The 19,735-nt window shown below is 40.5% G+C and overlaps 1 protein-coding gene across 1 annotated transcript in view; it reads right to left on the reverse strand.

Moving 5' to 3' along the window:
• Positions 1 to 15,839, reverse strand: part of kcnq1.2 (potassium voltage-gated channel, KQT-like subfamily, member 1.2) — a gene marked incomplete at both ends in the record, with an annotated part of 151,641 nt that extends 135,802 nt beyond the window's left edge. The window contains 5 exons of the mRNA XM_079163478.1: positions 459 to 555; positions 652 to 730; positions 921 to 1,047; positions 6,159 to 6,249; positions 15,340 to 15,839. Coding sequence (XP_079019604.1) covers positions 459 to 555; positions 652 to 730; positions 921 to 1,047; positions 6,159 to 6,249; positions 15,340 to 15,839 — 894 coding nt within the window. The remainder of the gene's footprint in view (positions 1 to 458; positions 556 to 651; positions 731 to 920; positions 1,048 to 6,158; positions 6,250 to 15,339) is intronic.
• Between the last annotated feature and the right edge of the window lie 3,896 nt (positions 15,840 to 19,735).

The following is a 19,735-nucleotide window of genomic DNA, read 5'->3' on the forward strand; positions in this document are numbered from 1 at the left end:
ATTTTCTTGACCTTTGCAGAAAATCCTTAGCTGATCAGTCATGTTCGTATGCATCAAAAAGACATGAATGTCAGGTTTGACTATAACCAAACAACACAGTCTACATCACGGAATAAGAGAAAAGAACATTGCATCCTCTGATTTCATTGTGTATTAGCATAATAAAATACTAAGACGTGTACCAGGATACGATCTGCTGTGGCTCATTTGTGCATGTGGGCATGTATTTCTGACAGTGCACATCGGATTTGCTGTAATAAGCAGTATATTACAGAATGATCAGGAAGGTGGAGTTAAGTCTGTGCAGTCACCCTATAGAAGAAACTAAGGCTAAGTGATAGGAGTTATGACTCATTTTTGTCCTATTCTGATCGATCTGATATGTGATAAGATTAAAGATTAAACTGCTAAAAAACAAGCAAATAGTTTTAGCATTAGCCTGAATTCATTCAACCTACCTGTCGATGAATAAAGACTACAGATCCCAGGAGCCTCCACGTTCCTCCCTGTCGATCCACATGCAGCATGCGCAGTATTTGGAGGAAACGGATGCCCCTGCAAAACACAACATCATCTCATCATCTCCTGATCCCGCTTACAGCGACATGTATCAGTAAAAAGTAAAATGCAGAACAAAAAAAATCGCTCTACCTGATGGCAGATGTGGCAAACACTTGGCCATTGGAACCTACACCAAGCACAATAATTGAGGCAATGACCACTATCAAATCTGTGGGCAAGATAAAGACAGACAGTAAAAAAAAAAAAATCAAATCAGGGTTGCAATCATTTCAGCTTCAAGGACACATTGCACTAAAGTAAAGCCTTACGTCGCTTGAAATATCTAAGTTGTTGATCTACATGAACAATACATGACATCCGTTGTATTAAATGGGAGCAAAAGAAAATTCCAGGTGCACCTATGATTGATATGGGCTTCCTGATAAAGCAGAGGCGTCCTTTGATGCCTGCATATTTGTTGCGGCAGCCTGCCGACCACAGCCGGACCGCATACTCCGTGCCAAAGAACAGCACCAGCACAATCTCCTGTGGAGCACAATGCAAACACAGAGCAAGGGTTACATTAATCCATTGGTACAGCAACAATAATTGTAAAGCGCATGCAGGACGAGTGGATGTGGAAGTAGATAAGGTCTCATATCTAAAAGCATTGATAACACTGTGCCTCGCATTAAGGCTAATCTAAAAACATTAATCAATCACCAAGATTTACAATATGATATGAATGGGTAATGACAGGTGTGTGAGACAGAGACGCTTAGGTGGTCTAGTAGTACTAAGACCACCCAACCACCCAGGAGGAAAAATGGAGGTTGATAACATGGCTGATGACAGCTCATATTGAGACAGGGTCAATGGCTAAGTGATTGAAGCCACAGGATGAAATGCTGTCACACTGCTGCCTCACAGATAAGAAGGCTAAACAATCAAATGCATTACTTGGGCGATAAGATCTTGTTATAATTGTAAATCTTTCTGCAACACTGCAGAATAAGATCCTTGTGAAACAAATGAAGGCTTGATTTTGAATTATAATCATACGCACCTGCATATCAGTTCAGGTTGGTGCTTTTGAATTGTTTTCCAATATGTACCACTGTCCATTTGTTTTTCTATTACGTGCATACATGTGCGCCTCTGTGACTTAATGCCTGTCTGACGGAGATCGTTTTCCTGGCCACCGTGCATGCATAATATTTAGTCACTCTACTGTCTGTTAAACCCTAAGGCCATGTGGGTGGTCATCCCGCTGATTGCTTGAACTGGCTGCTCCCTGATCACCCCTTGCATGAAACTTAATACTATGAGCCCTGCTGCAATAACACAGCACCACAGAGCCCCTAAACAATGACCTGCCAATCAAATCAGACACTATTTTGGCTGGCAAAAATGTCAGCACAAAGAGAAAATGCACTGATCTATACATTTAGTAATACTTTTGCAACAGTACTATGAAAAACTACTTTTTTAATATGTATCAACCAAAAGCCTCCATCATATGGATGGGGCAGCCAGATGGACAGATTCCTTTTGCTGTGCTCTGAATTTCTCAGTTTGCCCATTTTCATTAATTAATTATGTTTACAGCTTTGCGCTTGAGTTGCCTGGCCTGGGATTCCTATAACCCTTATTCATCCCCATGAATTGCTCATTTTCTGTCCCTGAGTTAAAGACAAAGAGAGGAGAATAAAGAGGCAGAAGTGAAGACAGACAAGCAGATATGGTTCAGTAAATCTATATAACATAGCCTGATAATAAGACTGAATTACCATTTGGTTTTACTTTATTCATCTCAATTTGAATCATGTGTGCAGACATTCCGAGATCTGGAACCAAGATGACTATAACAACTTGACCAGCCAGCCATAGCCTTATTGTTTGTGTAGGAGAGTAACAGACTGTGTGTCCCTGTTGCTGTTTCTGTAATATAATACTGTATCATTGGTTCTGACTGAAAGGTGTCAATTTTGCTAACAGATGAGGTTTTATCTACAGTTCTTTGTATTCTGGACTATGCACAGTTTACTCACAAAGAAGGTGGGAACTTTTGATAGTTGCATCCTATATACAAAGCGTCTGGTGTTGCCTTATAATTGGGGGGTTATTATTATTGTGGATATAAGTTTTCTATCAAATTGAACAAATCAATAAGCAGACAGTAAAATCAAAACATAACCAATTCATCGAGTTCAGTAATTTTGACATATGGGTAACATTTGAAAGTCAAAGGAACGCATGAATTTGGGGAATTTGATAGGATTAGTCATAATAAGTCCATAAATTGGGTCACCCAGATGTTGGGAAATTGTTGTATGTGTATCAGAAACTGTAAAACTACGTGTTTACTGAAAACAGCCGCCTGTTCGCGCAGTGATAATCTCGTCAAACCAGACTAGGATGAAGCTCATTCAGAGAGCTGCTTGGGAATTACAATATCAGATAAAAAAATTTGATTAGATTGCTTCATCTGTGTGTCCCTCTACAAGCACAAGGTGCACAACGTCACTTACTACATCTAGATTCACCTTTACAAAGCTCTTGAAATTCATGGATAGCACATAATGCAAAGTAATACTCTTGGTATTAATGTTGGATTCCAGATAATAATGTCAATCACATTTAAATAGTATATGCTTTGTCAGAGGTGAGTTATTTAATATCTTTCAGTCAAAGAACATATCTATTGACTCCAAACAGCTCTCAACATGGTGACAGCAGAACCAGCATCTAATGGTGTTAAAAGCGCCAACAGTGCAAACAACGGCGACAGTGCTGACAATGATAACAGTGTTAACCTAAAGGGGGGCCGCGACTCCACCATATCTTTACATCGAATAATAGTTGTTTGCTGTATTTAAAAAAAAATTGTCATGAATATTCTAATGATCACATGAAAAAACTATTTCATCTCAGTAATCTACACTCACCAACCAGTTGAGTGCATTCCTGTTTACAGAGAGTTGCATGTTTAAACATTCAGTATACCTTCAATAGCTTGCGTAAAGTGGTAATGCTAGTTGATGATGTGCTAACACTCTCTGCTAATGTTAGCTCCACAGGTTTTTTACTTAGAAACAACATTTAACAAAAGTATATCTCCTTCCAACCTGTGAGTTCAATTAATGTTCGACTTAATGGTGATCTCTTCCTGACCTGAAGCACAATGTATAGTCATTTATTTAACAGTTAGTCTATACTTGCGAGAATCCAGCTTCCTTGTAACCATACCATCTTGTTTTTACAAAAACATTGGTCTTGATTTATAATTGCGATAATTGAATATGTCGTCAATGTTTTCACGGTGTCACATCCTCAACCTTCATTGGGATTGTGTTTAGCTCCCTGCATTGCTCATAAAACAGCTGTGTGGTATATTATTAAAAATAAAGAAGCAATGAAGAAGACCTGGTCAGAAAGGACGATATAGAAGAGATCCATGTGATATGCTTGTGTGTGAATGCTTGTGTGCCTCCGGTCCAGTCTGGCCAGCTTTAGTTTGGCAGCTGCCCTGAAGGCCAAATATCCTAAAGGACTTATGTCCCCTCTGCCATCCAAAACAAGCAGCCTGTGATTCACAGATGTCAGCTAACCCTGAACTTTCTAAGTATAGCTACTACCACTACTATACGCTACAATGACACCATTCACTGGGCTCCACCCAGTGGTACTATCTTATCTCGCAATTTATATTGAACCAAAAGCATGAATTACTATTCGACATGCTTACACGCACACCCCAACACAGCCAGGTGTACAAATGGACAGGGTTTGACAAATCAAGAGAAAAGTCTAACAGTAGTTTTGTGTGCAGAAGTGTTTAATGTCTCTCTACATCTTAATGAGCCTGATTACTGCTGGTCTCTTGAGTAATGAAACAACAGAAAGAAAAGGTGGAGGGTGGTTGGAGGGAGGAGAGAGCGATAGATAGAGAAAGAGGGAAACCGAGAGTTAGAGATAATGATAGAGAGTATTTGGCTCTTCTTGGGTGAAAATAAATGAATAACCATGACAGTAGGACTTCAAAGGGCACTGGCCAAAAGTTTACAGAAACACAGTGTCCACTGTTTGCCCCCAGGACTCAGGAGGTGGTGTATGTGTGTGTGTGTGTGTGTGTGTGTGTGTGTGTGTGTGTGTGTGTGTGTAGGTGTGTGTGTGTGTGTGTGTGTGTACAGCTTTTGTGTAAACTGTGTGTGAGTACACATTAGCTACATGTATATTTATAACCACAGTGTTCTGGCAAGAGATGATGCAAGCTCTTTGTAGAGTTTCCAGCAGCAGCCATAATTGTCTCTACCTGTTGTAAGCCCTGGATTTATTGCATCACTTAGCCTTAATAGCCTAATAAGCCACAAAAAAAAGGTCAATTTACCAGCAAGTACAGGCTTGAGGAGCCAAATGATTCTGCATAACAAGTGTCACCATTATAGGCTAAAAACAGTGACTCCTGAGCATTCACATACTATTAATGTACAATATGTACAAGTTACTTACTGTAAGGGGTTTTGGATGAATGCAATACAAGCTGCCAGGTGTTGTGTGATGGTATTTACAATAACTGAAAGGGATTAGTCTTTTTAAGCTTTGTAATATCTTTGGGCTGAAGTGTAAGATGGCGGGTGGAGTCCCTCTCAGCCACGATCTTCTGTGTCCATCATGTGGATAGAGAAGGGTACTGCAGTGCAGTTGTAATAGTATAAGCCAACTGTCACTCTTTGGTTCAGTCTCTCTTAAAAAAAAAGCTATAGTGATTTCATTAATATAAGAAAACATACACAAGAAAATTCAAGGATGTTAAGGAAGCATCACTACATCCCTTCTGTCAATATAGGAGTAATAAAACCTTCATCAACCGATATATGTGCCATTATGTGGGCTGAGATTATTATTTTAATCATCCATTTAATCAACTTAATAATAATAATAATAGCTTTGGTGGCTGTAAAGGTAGAATTAGTAGACTTTTTTTCTGATCTTATTGTCATTGTCTTTTTTGCTTAACAACCAATGCTAAAAATGTCCCATCATTCATTCTGCCAATGAACTGAATGACTAAAGGCCCTACACACCAATGCATATTGATTATTAGTCTTTATTAAACAAGGACCATGCGCAAACATGAATCTAAAAAAGATATTAATTATAATGATTTTTGTCAAATCTATATATTTGCTAATTTCCATCTGCATTCCCTGGGCAGGTAGACAAGGAACAATCAACAGACATTAAATACAATCATTTACATGCAACACCATTACATAGTCTCCATCACACTAACAATTATACAGACATACTACAAGCACACCTCAACATATAAGTACCAAATAATATAAAATCATGATAAAAGAAAAAAATAGTTTGCTTCTGTTGGGGTGTGTACTGACTCTCCTATTGATCTAGTTGCACCTGTTAAAGTACACCTGTGCGTAGGTGTGCAGGGCCTTAAAGACAGTAACCGATACGTCTGTTACCATTATTTCTGTGGAACAATGGTCAATAGGAGCAGCTCCTTATAACTGATGCAACTTTTAAAGGTACAATCTATGGTCAGGGAGTTAAGAGGACGATTCCATTTCTGGAATTGCATAGAGGTTGTAAGAGTTTTATGTTTGGTATATCAGCACAATGACAGTACTCACCATCCAGAAGAGGGTTCCCGTGGCATACTCTGCATATTGCTCTATAGTGGACAGGACACTGAAGATTAGACACACCAGGACCATGATGAAGCTGCAGGGAGAGAAAACAATTCTTCAGTAAGTTATCAGCACATACTACTCACTGTTTGAGTCGCAAAAGAAAACAAAAACTGCATGCCTCCCCCAGTCATGCAGTTTACGTCTATGTGATTAAACCATCATTCTTTTTCTCATCAATCTGCTTGTATTAAGAGCTGACAGGATGTTTCCACATCTCCTAGCAGAAGTGAAACATTCCGACCAGACTGTCCATCTGTCGGTGTATGGGCCTATACATAGACTACAAATATAGCCTTTTGAGTTGAACATCCGGCACAAGCACAACTAAATGAAGGTAGAGGAAGCAGAGGTGGATAGAGGGAAAGATGGGATTAAATAGAGAGTGAAGGGGTGGGAGAGGAAGGATGGGGTGCATCTATTATCAATTAATCTGCAGATTACTTCTCAATTTATTGATTTGTCTTTTTTTTATAAAATGCCAGGGAAAAAAAGAAAATTGCCCCCAAGAGTCATGGGTGACATATTAAATGAACTTGTTTCTTCCATTCAACGGACAAAATATATTCTGTTTACTGTCAAAGATATAAAGAAAAGGAGCAACTTCTTATATTGGAGAAGCCAAAAACAGAGAATGTCGTTAATTGATTACGTAAACAGGTGCAGTTTAATAATCTACCAATCGTCTTAACTATTTTTTTCAGCTCTAGAGGAAAAAATTAGGAATATAGCAGAGGGGAAAGAGAGGAAAGGAATAAAGTGAAATGGAAAAAACTAGTATATTTTTCGACCTTAGTTAGAAACAGTATTTTCTTCTTGAACCACTGCACTGATCATTTACTTGTTAATTCTAAAATGTTAAAGAGGCTCATGAAGTGCTTTGCTTGGTCTCTCCTGACCCTGCAGGATTAAGAGCAGTCCGTAGTGTGCATCATCTCATTAATAATCCTTAGAACCCATCTTTTAAGTGCTTTTACATGATTTACTACACTATGCGAGTGTGCATGCGCCATCATCAGCATCATGACCAAGCTCACTTTAAAAACACATAGCAGTGGATGCATTATGATGCTGGGTACAGGGATTACATGCCGTAGGCAGGAGGGGTAGGGTTATGTAAGTGTCTGTTGTTTATCATTATTCATGTAATCTATAAAATAATGCAGAAATGCAAGTACTCCCACATCAAAGAAAGACTTTCAAATGTTGCATTCGCAGAAACCACCATCGAGTAGATGAGATTCTTAAATCGAATATGTCCAAAAGAGAAGCACGTTAGACATCCATGTGAGCCACACCTGAAGATTGGACACCCGTGTGACCTAAGTTTATTTAAAGAAAGAGGTAAAGTTTGCTTTACTTAAAAGAACATGCTCATTTCTGGTCTCTCCGGTAGTAAAATGAACGTAAGACAAAGTGGGGGGATGGAGGGTAAGACTCCTAAAGGAGGATTCCCCTTACACACAGACTGACACATGGGCCAGATGGGACAGGGAGGATTACCGCTTATGACCAAACACACACACACGCACACGTCTCTCCCACCCTCACTTTGATTCACAAATACAAGCAAAATGCATTAGAGCATAATGTTCCGAGAGTATTCCTGGACCTATAAGAAAGCCAATCATCAACAAGAGGGTGAGCCGAGATGACATCATCACCTCTGATTTAGTACAGTGTCTCGTACTTTCGTTTTGACTGAGGTGATCAAGGTGATACTCAACCCAGGGTGGCAATGAGGATGCTAGTTTGGTTTGTATCTTCTATGTGCTCCACAAAAAGAGGACAGAATGTCAAAGACTGAGATCAGTCACATGATGGAATGCTGGAGTGACACTTGGGGAAGCCAGTGAGATTTCATGGCTGGACAAGGCTTTGGTGCAGTATCCTCGACATATGGGACTGGAAGATTTGAGATGTGCATGACAACTAAGAACTAGACTTACAGCCAATCCATCCCTCTGTAGGCCGTACAGTTCCACTAAAAGCCAATGATTCAACACCCAGGACGCCATGTTAAGTCAAAGAGGAAGAGGATAGGTTGTGCAAATGTGGAATGAGCCAGTTGTATTAAAGCAGTCATTAACACGAGGCTGTAAAAGCAGTCATACTGCTCAATTTCAAAGATATAAAGGATAATATTGCACAGGAACTTGTGGATATTGATGAATATCACTGATATCGCTGCATAAAACATCAAAGACCAGCTCTCTGCATTTATCACTTTGCTGATCACTTGCTGCTGCAACTGCCTCGTCAAGATAACCTCCTCCAATGGTTGAAACTTCATTAGAATTAGTCACATGACAAAGATTTAATGTGTACGTCTGCTTACAGCCATTTCTGAATCCGGTGGATTTTGGGAGCTTGTTCAACAGAAAAGGCCTTTTTCCCTCAAATCCCAATACTGATGGAAAAAACAATTTGTGTTAACCAATGTTGCCAGGCGGTGGCATTATCAGCCAGAGAGGGCAGGTGAAAACGAGGGCAGGTAAAGTAAACTCAAACCCCATTTCCCATGAGATCATCTTATTTGGATGAGCATAAATTCGATGTCATAGTCATGTAGGCCATTGAGAAGGTCATGTAATCTGTGTGTTTTCCCTCAGCGCATGAGACTATAATATTTGTCCTGTTTTGAAAGCACAACAGTGAAATGCAATACCCATGAGACTCCACATACAATGTGTCATAGAAGACCACTGAAGGAAAGCTGTACTAGATTAGATTATAGTCTAGTAATGACTAATTGGATATGACTATCATGTTTGTTTGTTTTGGGTACAGTGAGCAGCATTTTACTTGCAGTGTTTCGTAATAACACACCAGTCTGCAACATTATGCACTGTTCTACTAAAGCTAGGAGGTTAGAGCATAAACATGCAAACTAAATGTTGCATAGATAAAGTTGTCATTTCTTCAAGTTTACCAACAGTTTCTCTTGAGACATTAAATGTTTCAAGGCTGTGCATTAAGTCAGGCTGTGGACTGTAGCTAGACGGAGCATTTCCCTAAAGTCATATCCTGAAGCTTTCTGCATTGACACCATGGAGAGGTGTTTGCGGCGGACAGGACTGGGTCACTCACAACCATTAGCCAACCTTATTTAGCCAGGCCAAAACCCCTGGGATCTGATTAAAACAAAACAGCTGGGGCTTTAGCGAGTATTATTGACTGCAGATCTGTCCAGCTTGACTAAAATAAGTAAGGCGTAGAGCCATACCAAACCCTCTACTCAATCAGCTGGGAAACTAAGGCAATATAAGCTTAGGGAACATCAACTATAAACAGACAGCAGGGACAATGCAATCTCAAAAGTGGGGGTGACAAGAATGTGAAAGGTTCACACTTGCAGATTTGTGCATTGCGCATTCATCAATCGAGTATGCAAACACGCACATGTAGCCAATCAACAGTAGCACTGCAATGTTAATTGTACACATTTAGCTTTTGGGCCAAAGAGGCTGGTTGTGTTTAACTACAAGTCATCAATACAGATGGTGCCAAAGGTTGGCACCATCTGTATATGGCACCATCTGTATTCCCTCCGTGCACAAATCCAATCCAAATGTTAAATGATGTCTTAACCTTAATCTCATTCAACCCAGCAGTGGATAACAGGTTGTGCCATCATAAGTTGGACCGTCTGATAGGTATCACAATTCTTTCATTTTTACTTCAGAGTCATTGCCAGCCAACTAATGACCAAACCTTCTGGTATCAATAGCTCTCTAGGAGGTAGTAGTGTCTTATCCCTACATTTGCCTTAAAAGGTGCTAAATACAAGATTGGGAGAAATCCGACGGCTCTCAGCTAACGGTGGTAACAGCGAAAAGTAAAAGGCAGCTAACAGTGTTAAACTGAGGGGGAACCGGGGGGCGGGCGCTACACTTCTGCGACGACGCCGTCGGTCAGAACCGGCTATGTCATCAAAGCAAAGAGAAGCTCAGATAACAACACACACTATAGTGTGTTATAACAGTCATTATATCTCCAGCTTTAAGATCCTACATCTACTTGCCTTTGCACAATTCACTCATTTCTCAGCCACAGCCTTCAAATAGAAAGCCAAAGGCCCATCCAGCTTCTCAGCTAGCCTCGGTTTGTGGGCTTCAATTGGTCTTCTCATGTTTATTTTATCACATAAAAAAAAAAATGAGACTCATTCCTGAGTTTTGTATTTCCATAATCTAAAGTAGAGTGTGTCGTCATTTTAACCACGACAGAAACACATTAGTAATATGTGACAACAGTCTTACCCGCTGGCATATATTAAATCTCTTCTACTCAACTCAAAAAAATACATTGTAAAATGTTTTACAATAAGGTGGTCTGTTTAAGCTGATAGTGCTATGCCTATGTTAGCAGCACTGTTATGCTGCTCCTATAAAAAAAATGTGCCCAATCTCTGGCCTAGCAACCAGCTGTAGGCAATGAGTCAAATACAAGTATAAACTTTGTACAAACTGTCTGCATACTTGTGCTCCCATAATAAATCTGCCCATTGCGAGTTGGCAGACTTCCAGAATTCCCATAATGTTTACGGATTTGTTTTGGGACTAAACACCTCTGTATTCTGTGTCTGCTTCTGAGACTGCTTCTTGAAAAAAAGTGCTTGTGACTTAAACAAGCACAAAGGTCAAGCCAAGAGCACGCACATTGCCCTGTCCATCACTGCTAGCAAGCATGGTCAGAGACAGAGCTGCCCTCCACAACCCTCTTTACTGGCCCCCCTCCCCATCCCATCCATGGAAGAGCTTAGGATGGATTACACCGCATCCGCCACCAGTCACAAACATGGATATTCCATCCTGGCTTAGCCATCATCTTGTCCACCAAATACTTGGGGAAAAAAAAGAGGTAAATCTCCTTACAGGTTGCAGAGCAAAATTAATGAAAAGAGAAACAGTTAGGAGGGGTATCACACTATAGAGCAGTGTCATTCAACTTCGCTAAATGTACAGTATGTCAGGTACAGCATCAACTTGAATTCAGTTGTACAGTTACACACCATTGGAAGTATACAAGATACCGTTACAATCAACCAAACAGAGTTTAAATATCTGTACCAACTGCAAACGGCACAAAGGAAGGCCAAGACAATGAGGGAGACTGGAGGGTCGGCTGGATCAAGTTTTAAAATGGCATGCTTGTGGTTTACTGTAAAGGTTAGAGAGGTGTATAATTGTCTATTTTATTTTTGAGTAAATATCATTTTGATATCGCTATAGCTTTATGTATATCTTATATGCTTTACTAAGTTGTTAAGTTGTGTTGGCAGAGGCCTAAAAATGTATGTTTACCGGTTTCAAACAAATGCATGATTTACATATTCATAACTTAAATCTTCTTGGAGGTTGATAACTGACAAGTATGTAAAGGTTTAGAGCTGACACGAACACCTTTATTGACAAGACATTGGAATTAGCAAAATATTCCTTTTTGAATTTAAGCCTAAATTGTACATTATGCATTCTGTTCATCTTATGATAGAATTCTACTTTGTAATGCAATGGATCATGGATCAGCAATCTTTGATTCATTTTTTAATTCAGGAGCAGCAGTCCCCTTTAAAGGCGGCTTACCAGTTGAAGTGCATCATAATTTAAGAACAGGAGGTTTCCTTTCTGCTCTTTCCACATATAGATGGAGAGGATTCACTATAGCCATTTCAATAATCTGTCCAGATATAAAAACACATAACAGAAACATAGTATTGCAGACAACATCTGGCCAGCTGCATTTTCACGAGGATAAACAGGCGCAATTCTTCCTCCACTGCAAACTGGTCGTGGTGTAATGACGCCACAGTAGAAATTCCCCTTCATGAGACAATCACATTTTGATTACAGCCACAGCAAATGAAAATATTGAGTTTTTTTTTTTAATAGTTAGTACAATAATCTCTCTTTCTTCTACTGTTTTAGCTCTTGATTTTGTCTCAAAAGAATTTACGTGTCTACTTAAACGAAGATGTATGGCTGTAATCTGCTTCCAGTTTGAGAGGGAAGGGCATTTAGGAATCATGTGGACATACATGTTCATTCCCTTTGGTTATGTAAAAACATCCAGAGGGAGTGGTCCAAACGTGAAGGGGATCATAGCCCCAGGTTGTCTGTGTGCTGGTGAGACTGCCATTGCATAAGACTCTTTTCGGGCACTCTTATTATATGCTGTCCCGAGCCCAAGGGATTTCTACCCACTCTGACTAACTCTGTCGTCAGAAGAGTGACATGTGCGTGTACGTTTGTGTGTCTGTCGGTTGGACAAACGTGACATTTCATATATAATACATTCATTTGTTAAAACATGTATTAATAATTGATTGTTTTCCAACATCAAGAGGAGACCGAATGCTGAGCGATGACCCCGAAATAAAGTCCGTAACTGTATATGCTTAAGTTCATCAAATAAATCAATTATATTTTAATTAGTTTTATGCTATGAATTCTTCATTAAATAACGATGATTTATGTAAAGCACTAATCTAAAAAGAAAGTTAACAAAATAGGAAGATAACCACATTTCTCTGTGTTAATATAAATCCACATGAAAACATTTGATCCGTTTGTGTTTCAAATGAGTTTTTCCAAATGAGTAATGCAAAAGAAATAAAACCACTGAAAGGGTGTTTGTGAACACATTCGATGCACATATGCGTGTATTGTGCAAGCATTCATTTGTGACAACTGTCTCCCCATTGATGTGTGCGTGTTCTCCCATTACGCTACCCGTTGATTGGACAGATGTTCTGACACAGCCAGATGGAGTGTTGATGAGTGCATTTTCAGATTTATAAGCACGATAACGGCAGCTGTGAATTGAGCAGCCACCTGTGCGTGCATGGTTCGTCAGTGTGTCATCCTAATATAGAGCAGGCCTATTAGGCCTATCACAAGCGCAGCATCCGGCCTTTTAGGAGTCTCTTTTCCCCTGCCAATATCTAAAGAGGCCAGGAGAATAGATGGCCACCAGCGATAACCATCGACAAGTAAGAGTTACTAAAAGGAGTGTCGGCGAGGATCGGTCAGAGGGGTTTAATATTAAATGAAGCACAGGCTCAGGTTCTCTCTGCTCTGTGAGGGGAGAACATTAGAGCCTCAATTACTGCTGGGACGAGTCATCAGCAAGGCAGGGCACACAAAACACATTTACAAACAGGACAACAGAGGATCCCCGCACTGTTTCCACTCGTCTGTGACTGACAAAGGTAATATCTTAATGAGACTGACTAACTCTACTTCTCTTCAAGCTCAATTTCACGCGGACAAAGCTGAAAAGTGGTCGGTGTAGCTGCCATTTGTAACGACTACACATTAGGCCTAAATTGTGTTCAACCGATGAGGTAATTTGAAGGAAGCTGAGCTGAAGCACTGTAGAGGGAGATGAATACGTTTGGATAAAGGATTATTTGGGAGGAGCGGGACCTTTAGGAGGTGCAGGCATTGAGATTGTTGCAAGACGTTGCACAGAACGCTAAACACTCCTGGTTAGTCTCGGCCAGAGCTGCATACCTGCTGAGTCATGACCCAAAAGTGAGATGCTTTGAAGGTTTACATTTAAATATACATCTATATTAATGACCTTCTATAACTTAAACATTAGGTTTTAACATTTACCTTTACTATTCGTAACAATCTGTTACTTATGAACCTACACTACAGGGTTAAAGAAACACTTAAATAGGTAACTACAGTGGAAAAACAAACAAACTTGGAAACTTACTACTCAGGTGTAATGGCTACTGTGATGTTTGCGACAAAATGGTCTTTATACAGTATGTTGTATTATTCTTAGAGTTTGTACACAAAAGGATTTTACTTCCCATTACAGTGTGACCTTGATGAAAGTAATTTAACCGAATGCGATGAAGTACTCAGGACACCTCTCTGTGCTCTGGTTAACCTGTACTGGTCTCGAGTCTACTTAGGCACAACATGATATATGGTGGGTGCCTTTCAGTCAATTAATGACCCAGTTCAAGATGCATGTGTAATTATAGCAGCAACTAATCGTCCTAACACCCTTTCAAAGTGAGTTGTATCAGGCAGGTCAGGATGCTGTATTAGCATGCTTTTACTGTACTCAAACCACGCATAATCATGAGGAAAATTAAATAGAAAAACACAGTCAACTGCGACTGTAAGGGAGCAAAATAATGCCTTCAAACACAGAACTTAGCATCTATACCGTCATTACAAATGGGGGGGGGTCCTAATTAACCCTACCATTTCCTGAAAAACATTCTTTGGATTTATTTGACACACTGTATGATTCAGCGGAATGTAAAAGAGTTCAGTAGGCGCCTGTCACTTCAACTATTATTATCATTCATATTTTCATCTAATCTGGTCTAAATCCATGGGCTCAGGGCTTACTATGACATCTGGGACTACATTGTGGGATACTTCAGAGAGCTAACAGAAGATTCTTTGGTCACATGTTAGGAGGGTATTCTTGGCCATGACAGAGTTATATATTACGCGGCAGTTAATAAAAAGGATGCAAGCAGTGTTTTAACTGCAGGTCAGTGTGGGTTTCTGGCAGGTCAGGTTAGCAGCATCAAGAAGGAAGTTCCATGATTTATGGATGTGGTTGCTGATTTGGTGAATGTGAGGAAGAGCAAAATAGACTGAGCTTATCAGTGCCAAAAGTGTGGTTCACCAGAGCGCACTGACCTGCTTCTGTTGGGCCATCTTAAAACAACCACAGACAGCCAGCAGGCCTCTCCTTTTGTTACTGGGAACCAGAACCTAATACTGGAACGAGCCGCACTAGATGCAATTAACGAGAGAGGGGCTGGAGCTAACGGAGAGACACCACACAGACCTGTGTTTGAACTCAACGAGACTGTTTACCGAACAGCTTTTAGCACGTCCATCAAAGTATTAACATGTTGAGGAATAAAGCCTTGTGATTGTTAGGGTTCTCATGAAGGCTTTTATTTCATTTTGTTGCATTGAGTGCAGGGAAATTGTTTTCCGTGAGTGCTCCTAATGTTGATTTACTCTGATTCAGCATTTTGAGCCCCACACGTGCTCGTCAGCCTCCATGGTTCTCTGTAACTACGTCTACTTGCTGTTGCTGTAATCAGTACACACAGAACCAGACAGGTACTCACACGAGGAAGTGGTAGAGGAAGCATCTCATTCCAGCAGGTCTCTCTAGGAAGTTGTAAACATCCCCCTGCATGCTAGTCTTGGTGTACGGGTTCTGGAATTGCTTATGATGATGACGCATCCAGCTCGAACGAGGGAGAGTCAGAGGGACAGAGGTGATGGAGGGCTCGCCGAGTATGGACGGAAGCGCTGGGACATTTGCGTCCGCTGGCGGATAGCAGGGAGTGCCTGAACCATTATTCCCCGCTGTGGGTTCCAGCTCCAGTGAAACGGGAGAGTAGAAGCTTCTGTCAGGAGCAGGAGCCTGTAGGGTAGAACTGGAGGATGTAGTGCCGGTGGAGGTCACGGGGTCAGCGTCCATCTCCTGGTCCTGGCTGAGGTTGAGGCTCGTGCCGCCATATCCATTGGGTCTGCAACTTATGAAGGAGCTCCCCATCCTGCTGCCATAGTCGCGTTGCACGTGGCACGTCATCTGAAAGGACTGTGCACGTCTTTCCTCCATGGTCCGGTTCAGAGACAGGCCAGGGACGTCCCTGAGGTCAACCAAGAGTAAGGTAGAAGTGTTGAGTCCAGCCGGATGAGACACCTAGGCAGGCATGGCTAGCTACCCGCTGCGGACAGGAGCCCTCTCTGCTGCACTGCATGTATGTCCATACCTGCAGGGGAAGAGGTGACATGAGTCATGGAGATAGTGTGACTGAAAGTAAGCCCTGCCCTCCACGGCAAGGGCCTTGTTAATTTAGTCATTAAAAATGCAAGACATGGACACTCTAGTTTGTTTAACTTTTAGTTTGCTGAACCGCCCTTACTATTTTACACAGACAACAGCATTATCTATTACCTGGGTCAAACGATTATTAACACAGCACACTGTATTTCCAAATAACTCTGAATTTAATGTTCTGAACAGTTTCAAGCTACTATATAAACGTCTGTTACTGTAATATATGGCATCCCAGCATAGAAGAAAAATACTGTTACTCCAGATTAACATCAGATTATAATCTGGTAAATGCTAAAGATGGTTCCCCTCAGCATGTTACTTCTGAACTGTCGCCATACGTGGATCAAAGACGACCGGTTTGTGATTTTAGGGCACTGATGCCGATTAGAGCTTTTCATCGTGTAAGAAGTCGTAGAAACACTTCCATGAACTTTTGAAAATTGTTGTACAAGTAGGCTATTACACCGTGATTTACGACCGGTGACAATACTACAAGCACAAAATACTTCCAAAATATTATCATATGTGGCAGAGACAGGTCAGCACACGAGTCCATTTCCTCTCTGTGAGGATTTACTACTGTGAAACCTGCTGCTGCGTCATCCCTGATGGATGTCAAGCCCGGAAATGTTTCCCATCTGGTAAGCTAAAACAAATGTGCAACAAGCACTCTGCTAACATTTAGAAGAAGAAAAAAAAGAATAATCCAGCTTGAAGAGACAGTGGGCAGAAGAGATTTAGACTGATTAGAGCTGTGGACAGTTACAGCCACGCGACTGATTGTTTTGCAGCTCGTCTCTCAGTTTTCTGAGAAAGGCTTCAAGTGGATAGTCACAATCAAACACTGCATGTTCATATTATGACAAAATCTCCACCGCTTGCCTTTGGACGTGTTATTAGCCAAAACACTACTTAAATCTATATCAACAATAAGAGGAGATGTACAAAAGATACAGAAAGTGTGTGCAAAGGGAGCAGCATATCAGCAACACATCCTAATTATTGTGTGTAATATCTATTCCTCATGTCTGCAAATGTAACCAAGTCTGGACAGTGTGTCAACTTGACAAAAAGACTTTCCATCAAGTCAAAGCAATTCTACTCCCTTCTGGCATCTGTACAATTAATTAGTGTATCAAAGGGTTGGAAGGCGGGTCAGTGTCTTCTCTGGAAAGACACCTAACCAGTGTGATAGATGGCCGGATGTCCCCTAAAAGGTTCGGAAAAAAAGCATCATGAGACAAGTGAGGAGGGTTAATTGGGGGCAAGCGCCCCCCGTCCGTCCGTCCGTATCTGTCCTCAGCTATCGATGAACGGGTGACAGGAGCCACATGTGCTGTCTCCCTGTAGATAGAGTTTCTGACTTTAAAGCTGCACAGTCATGAGACACACAATGAACTGTCAGACACGCACAGGCTGCTGTGGGACTCTACAGTTACAAGAGTATTGTTTGACTTTCCGTTAAACTGAACCGACCCTGTCACGGGGACAGCCAAAACAAATGGAATGACACCACGTGAAATAAATTAGGAACATTTAGCTTCCGATCCCTAAAAACTTTCCCTTTTTCACCTGCTTAATCACTCAAATAAAGAGCAGGCTGTGGTCTGTTAAATGATGCTGCAAAATCAAGAACATGTTATGTCAATATTTGCAGCAATTAATGCTACACGCTGATGTTCGCAGCTGAGCCCTTTAAGAATTACGCTTAACAAGTTAAACAAGTGTGTCACATCTTACCTTTGACTCCAGAAACACACATCAAGTTGTAATCGGTGGTAAATAAATAGAAAATATCTCAGAAGCCAGGCAACAATTTCGCCTTTATTGTTTTTAAAAGAAATAAAATACAGTCGTAAAATCTCCAAAATTAAACAAGTAAGAATTCGTCTTCCAGCGCTACAAAATTAAACCCTAACATCGAAAATACAGTGAGAGGAGAAGTCTCTCATCGGCTGCAACCTGCAGGACTCCTCTCTGTGACGTGCATCGCAGCCTGTGCCTGCACAAACGCTGCGTTCAAGGGTTATGGGACATTTTGGAATCACAACATGAGCGACCAACAAAGCGGTATCCTGTCCATTTTATATACTACCTACTATTACTACCAAGTAGCCAACGTGCAAATGTGTACAACATATGAAAAGAAGTTAAAAAAAAAGGATGTTTACTGTATCATTTATAATTATGAGCTTATTATTTGTGATAACTTGCCAATGTATGAATCCAGAGTGTCAATTTGTGTCAATTTGTTTCTAACTGTATTAGGGTTGCAGCTAACATTTAATTCTAAAATATTAGAACCCAACATGGATTTCTCACTGCGAATATGGATAACCTTGTTGACACTATTTTCACACATTTAGGCGCAGCGTCACTGTGGCATGGTTTGGATTACAGATCTCCAGGGGGCCCATAAAAACCCGAGATTTAGTTAGTTGCACACAGTAAACCATAAGTGTAATTTTCAGTACAAACATTACATCATACCACACATATCTTATATAAAATCATACCTAAATCAATATATTTTCTTTAGTTATAAGCCAAAACTGAACTTAATGCAGGTCAATATAATATATTTAGCTTTTTTACAACTTAAGCAGTAAAGCTTACCAGTATGTGTTTTACACATCAACACTTGAGGAAAAATACACAAGTATGACATTGTGTAAATACTGGCCTTTTTTGTGTTTTTTTAACTTTGTGCAACCCTTCCTCCAGCTGTTAAGACATGTAATAGTTTCTAACATCTTCATAACATCTGCATCTTCATTTGATAGAGAATGAAGGCCAGTTTGAAAGTCTGTTTATCTCATTTACATTTTACAATTATCCCTTTCATTATCCTATTTTGTGTTTGGATCCAAGCTTGAAAACAGGACAAAAAACATGCTGCATCTAAATGTCTTTCTTTGATTAATCCAATATTTAGAGCTTGACACGCAGGCTGCACACTTGTGTGTCCTTTTCTTTGGTTCCATCTCTATGACTACTTTCTGCAGCGCATCAAAGGTGTATTTGAGCTTACTTGTTCAGAGCATAGATGAGGCCACATTACATGGCACATGCATGTGCGACTGATGGCAACTTATAGTTCCACACCTTATAGTTTTCTTTATGCTAGATCCAGTTAATGCCTTGCATTTCTAACACATCCCTGCCACTTCCTCAAATGTAAGTGAACTTTGAGTGCTAATCCACTCGCAGTTGACATTACACATTTGAACTATGTCCAACTTGGTTTTAACTGAAAACACTAACTTATGTTTTGCCTCACTCTAACGTTTGCGTGGCAGTGTTCACATCATGAATCATTTTAAATAGTCTTACCATTTTTTGCACGTGCTACTTCGGAAAAGTGATTTTTACAGTAGCATCTGAACGCACCACAGCAGCTGCTGGGTGACAGCGGCAGGTCACACGTGCATGGTCGTGCATTAGCGTCCATACGAATGGAGAAAGACTGTTGCATTTATTTCTGACCACAATTATTTTCGGTGCTTCTTTGTAGTTAAAGTATTAAAACCCGGATGTAATCATACATCACGAGCTGTGCTTCCACGCCTGTGTTGACCTGTAGGGGGCACTAAACACTCACTCTGCGCCATGTCAACACGTTTTGCAATACCTCATAGTTTGTCCCTCGCTGGTTTCCGTAGTCATTGGGAAAA

The sequence above is a fragment of the Pholis gunnellus genome, assembly GCF_910591455.1.
Source record: "Pholis gunnellus genome assembly, chromosome: 7".
In the NCBI taxonomy this organism is placed as follows: domain Eukaryota; kingdom Metazoa; phylum Chordata; class Actinopteri; order Perciformes; family Pholidae; genus Pholis; species Pholis gunnellus.